The sequence below is a fragment of the Polypterus senegalus genome, unplaced genomic scaffold (assembly GCF_016835505.1).
Source record: "Polypterus senegalus isolate Bchr_013 unplaced genomic scaffold, ASM1683550v1 scaffold_2436, whole genome shotgun sequence".
In the NCBI taxonomy this organism is placed as follows: domain Eukaryota; kingdom Metazoa; phylum Chordata; class Cladistia; order Polypteriformes; family Polypteridae; genus Polypterus; species Polypterus senegalus.
In genome coordinates, this window is record NW_024383949.1 from 48,425 (window position 1) to 54,305 (window position 5,881).

A 5,881-nucleotide genomic window follows, 5' to 3' on the forward strand; every position below is an offset into this window, starting at 1 on the left:
ATTTGTATGACAACCTGTTATTTATTTATTATTTTCAGAAAGCTATGTTATTTTAATTTTTGTTATATAAAAATAAAATACAGTGTATCCGGAAAGTATTCACAGTAAATCACTTTTTCCACATTTTGTTAAGTTACAGCCTTATTCCAAAATGGATTAAATTCATTTTTTTTCTCAAAATTCAACACACAATACCCCATAATGACAACGTGAAAAAGTTTACTTGAAATTTTTGCAAATTTATTAAAAATGAAAAAATTGAGAAATCACATGTACTTAAGTACATAATAATATTATAAAGTTAAACTATTGTTTATTATGTGAGGCTGTGTATATTGTAAAGAGTTTTTTTTTCTGATGAAATATGTATAATATATTGTAATAGTTCTATATGTAATATGTATGTTATGAAAACAGAGCTAGTCACATGGTGGAGGCTGTAGAGCCTTTGGTGAGAAGCGGTTTGTATGATGCACTGTTTTTTTAGTTTCTGGAAAGGGATAAAGGATATAAACTTCTGATTCTCCGCGGTGTTGATTTGTATTTGACACAACACCACTTAGGATGGATTCCAGTCAGTTACAGTTGTGCTTGAAAGTTTGTGAACCCTTTAGACATTTCTATATTTCTGCATAAATATGACCTAAAACATCATCAGATTTTCACTCAAGTCCTAACAGTAGATGAAGAGAAATCAGTTAAACAAATGAGACAAAAATATTATACTTGGTCATTTATTTATTGAGGAAAATGATCAAATATTACATATTTGTGAGTGGCAAAAGTATGTGAACCTCTAGTATTAGCAGTTTGAAGGTGAAATTAGCGTCAGGTGTTTTCAATCAATGGGATGACAAACAGGTGTGAGTGGGCACCCTGTGTTAAAGAACAGGATCTATCAAAGTCTGCTCTTCACAACACAGATTTGTGGAAGTGTATCATGGCACGAACAATGGAGATTTCAGAGGACCTCAGAAAAAGAACTGTTGATGCTCATCAGGCTGGAAAAGGTTACAAAACCATCTTGGTAGAGTTTGGACTCCACCAATCCACATTCAGGCAGATTGTGTACAAATGGAGGAAATTCAAGACCATTGTTATCCTCCCCAGGAGTGGTCGACCAACAAAGATCACTCCAAGAGCAAGACGTGTAATAGTCAACAAGGTCATAAAGGACCCCAGGGTAACTAAGCAACTGAAGGCCTCTCTCACATTGGCTAATGTTCATGTTCAGGAGTCCACCATCACCACAACAATGGTGTGCATGGCAGGGTTGCAAGGAGAAAGCCACTACTGTCCAAAAAAAACATTGCTGCTCGTCTGCAGTTTGCTAACTAAAGATCATATGGACAAACCAGAACGCTATTAGAAGAATGATTTGTGGAAGGATGAGACCAGAATAGAACTTATTGGTTTAAATGAAAAGCGTTGTGTTTGGAGAAAGGAAAACACTGCATTCCAGCATAAGAACCTTATCCCAACTGTGAAACATGGTGGTGGTGGATTCATGGTTTGGGCCGGTTTTGTTACATATGGGCCAGGATGGTTTTCCTTCATTGATGGAACAATGAATTCTGAATTATATCAGAGAATTCTAAAAGAAAATGTCAGGACATCTGTCCATGAACTGAATCTCAAGAGAAGGTGCAGCAAGACAACGACCCTAAGCACACAAGTCGTTCTAACAAAGAATGGTTAAAGAAGAATAAAGTTAATATTTTGGAATGGCCAAGTCAAAGTCCTGACCTTAATCCAATCAAAATATTTTGGAAGGACCTGAAGTGAGCAGTTAATTTGAGGAAACCCACCAACATCCCAGAGTTGAAGCTGTTTTGTACGGAGGAATGGGCTAAAATTCATCCAAGCCGGTGTGCAGGAATGATCCAAAATTACCGGAAATGTTTAGTTGCAGTTATTGCTGCAAAGGGGGGTCACACCAGATACTGAAAGCAAAGGTTCACATACTTTTGCCACTCACACAAATGTAATATTCGAACATTTTCCTTAATAAATAAATGACTAAGTATTATATTTTTGTCTCATTTGTTTAACTGGTTTGTCTTTATCTACTTTTAGGACTTGAGTGAAAAACGGATGATGTTTTAGGTCATATTTATGCAGAAATATAGAAAACTCTAAAGGGTTCACAAACTTTCAAGCACAACTGTACATGTGCTTACTGTCCGGGCAGGAGTAGACCTCACATTTTAGTCAGGAAAGTTCAGTAGTTGTTCTCTCTGATGTGAATCCCTGCGTGTCTCTGAAGAGAACTCCTCTGACAGAATTGTTTGCCATATTTCAACAGCAATATAGCTTCTCTCAGAGATTAGTTTCTCAACAATAATTTCTTTTGCTTACTTTTCTGGAAAGGACCGAACCTCACTTGATTCCTGAAGTGTTCTAGTTTTTCTGGACTGAAAATTGAACTGCTACTGGTTTTATTCTGTTGTGAACTCTAGTGTGTTTCTGAAGGTGGCCTATTTGTGAAAACTGCTTACCACATTCATTACAGCAATATGGCTTCTCTCCCGTGTGAACTCTTGTGTGGTTCTGAAGATAGTTCATTCGTGAAAACTGTTTACCACATACATTACAGCAATACGGCTTCTCTCCAATGTGAACTCTTGTGTGTCTCTGAAGACTGCCTATATATGAAAACTGTTTACCACATTCATTACAGGAATACGGCTTCTCTCCTGTGTGAATTCTTGTGTGGTTCTGCAGGTGGCCTATTTGTGAAAACTGTTTACCACATTCATTACAGCAATATGGCTTCTCTCCAGTGTGAATTCTTGTGTGGTTCTGAAGAGCACTCCTGCCAGAGAATTCTCTGCCACATTCCACATTGCAGTGATCTTTGTTTCCTGTATAAAATGTAAAAGAAAAAAGTGCTTATTTTCAATTCAGTGCCTTACTTCAACATTAACTCACATATAAATACATGATGGCTGAAATTAGGAACAACCTTTGATAAGCAATTATAAAACTTTAGTAGCACATGGAAAGACACTTCATTTTTTAATGTTACATTCTATATTACAACTACTCACCAGGTGCACATGCATAAAATTTACATATCTTCAGAAACCATGCGCGTAAGCCATTTCTTACACAAACTTCAGGATTTATAAAACCAGAACTTGCTGTGAAAACTGGCTTAAAGTTATCGCAAGGTTTAAGCATTGATATGTCCAATGCGGACATTTTTGGTGTTGGCATTTCAGCAACTCCAGGTGGCAAAACAAAGAACTGAATAGAAAATCTCATTTAACTGGACATTTCACATTCTGATGTTTCACAGGCTACACAAGGAGTGAGTTTTGATGTATCACAATGACATTTTGGCTCATGATGATGACTGAATTCTGAGCTGATTTAGACTCCCTACTGTCATCCTCTTTGAATTGTGTGCTGAACTGCAGCTTTCATTAGAGAGACCATCATGCAGAAATCACACAATCCCAGTTCTCTTACAAGTCTTAACAGCTGTGGGTTATCTGGCGATGGCTGCTTTCAATGTGAACTGCCTGACCGGAGAGGAATCTCTCAGTCACCCTGAGGCACGTCATGCCATCTGTATGGGGTAGCATATTTAAGATGGTTGAGATACATGCAATATCGTTACCATTGGGGTATGTAAACTGTGATCAAAATGCAACCTGACGCAACTTCTTCTGTCATTAGCAGTGGTGGTCTTCCTTGGCCTACCAGTCCATTTGGAATTACTAAGCTCACAGTGCGTTCTTTTTTCATAAGGATATTCCACACGATTGGTTTAGGTCATCCAAAGGTTTTAATAATGTCTTGATTGGTCTTATTATTGTTTTTCAGTCTCATAACATTCATTTGACATTCATTTGCACAACTCTTGTCCTCATGTTGAACAATGGCAACTACAGAGTTCAAAGGTAGTAAACCAGCTGAGGTGTCTTATTCCTGCTTGACTACGGCAATGAAACACACCTGAGGAATCACAAACACCTGTGACACCAATTGTCCCAAATGTTATGGTGTCCTTAAATGGGGGGGAGCAATACAGAAAAAGTGCTGTCATTTCTACAAGGTGTAACTGAAATGTTTGCAAATCCCCTTAAATGAAAATCAGTAATGTGTAACACTTGGAATAAACTACCAAGTAGTGTGGTAGACAGTAAGACTTTAGGGACTTTCAAAACTTGACTTGATGTTTTTTTGGAATAAATAAATGTATAGGATTGGCGAGCTTTGTTGGGCTGAATGGCCTGTTGTCACCTAGACTTTTCTAATGTTCTAATAATATCATTCAAAAATAATATCAAGAAATCTGACAGAAATATATCAGGAAAGCAGAAGCTTAACAAAAGCTGAGGGATGACATAGGACAATGAGCCCAAACAAAGGAAGACATTAAAAAGTGAAAGGGTTAAACATACAGAAATTGGTGTTCTGGAATGGCTGATAAGAGACAACGAGATTCTGTGGCCTGACCTAAAGAGAAATGATCAGAAATGATCTCTCAGGGATGAAGGAACTGAAAAGGTTTGTAAAGTAGGAATGGGCTAAAATTCAAGGCTAATTTGCAGCTATACAAAAAGGTTTGTTGGAGGCTGTTACTGCTAAAGAAGGGTCAACAAGTACGTAAATAAAGGAGGGCCACAGAATGGACTGTGAATATTTCATGATGTGTTGAGGACTGACAAGAAGATGTCCAACTGTTTGTGTGTTATTAGTTTAGGAGGACTGTGCTTGCCTGTAATTGCACCATAACTAAATATCAGACTGCATTGTTCAGAGTAATTCATGCAGATACATATTCATCAAAAGGTTCACAACTTTTCTTGCAGTTGTGTATTTGTATATCACTCTTTACAAAGCACCTATTTTGGACTTCGCCGTAAAATAACTACAATAGCAGAATAGCAAATTGCTAAACCTTATATTAACACAGATTAAATCTAAAACAACATTTAAACACACAATAAATCACAGTATTTCTCATAAAAACCACAAGACTCAACCTTTCAGGCCAATAAACCCCAATCCTAAAACTTGCACATTTTTATTTTACACTTACTTTTTCCAGACTTTGTTGTACGTGGTGGCTGATTTTCCTGAGTTCTATCAGATGTAGTTTCCTCAGCCCTCTTTGTATCAGACTCTAATGTTTCAGACTTTACATTGAAAGAAGGCTCTGGAGATGAACAGTGTCTGCTTTGAGAAGAGTCTAACCCTGTCACCACTCCATCTTGAAACCCATCTTGAAGAACGCCTTCCTCAACACTCATCAAATTTGCATGGTTATGCTTCTCAATACTGACAGACTTCTCTTCAGGTTCTTCTTTAATGCCAACTGACTGCAGTTCACTGTCCTCCTCCTTGATGCTCAGACTCTCCTGTTTAGTGTAGATGGACTCCGATTCACAGTCCTCCTCCTCAATATTTAAAGGTATCTCCATGATATTCATGTCCACATCACAGGTCTCCTGTTTCACATCCATTGAGATGTTAAAGCGTACAGTAGCTTTTTCTTTTTCTGTGTAAAAAGAACAGGAATCAACTTCATTAAAACTTTATCACTTATGTTTAAAGACACTTGAATTATCATTTTAAAACATACTCTATGCTATGTTTTATGTAAAGTTAGACAGTTCATAGCAAGCTGACAGTAACTCATTTTTTCTCATATTTATTTCAAAATTATCAGATGTGAAAATCTTGGAGTGGAGTGAAGGGCTAACAGGCTGAAACAAAAAGCTCAATCTGTTGTGGGTAACCCAAAGACCAGACAAGTAACAACCAATTAAAAACCTTCACGAATATTCTATTAAAAGGGAATCTTAAAAAGAGGAGAGAGCGGGCATCGAAACCAAAGTCAAAACTTTAGTACCGATCTAACAGCACC

General features: G+C 37.3%; 1 protein-coding gene across 1 annotated transcript; it reads right to left on the minus strand.

Moving 5' to 3' along the window:
- Window positions 1-419: 419 nt before the first annotated feature.
- Window positions 420-5,512, minus strand: LOC120521737 (zinc finger and SCAN domain-containing protein 21-like; the record flags this gene model as incomplete). Its single annotated transcript, XM_039743134.1, has 3 exons — window positions 420-490; window positions 2,730-2,864; window positions 5,054-5,512. Coding segments are annotated over 3 exons (665 nt in total), but the record flags the coding sequence as incomplete, so codon positions are not given.
- Between the last annotated feature and the right edge of the window lie 369 nt (window positions 5,513-5,881).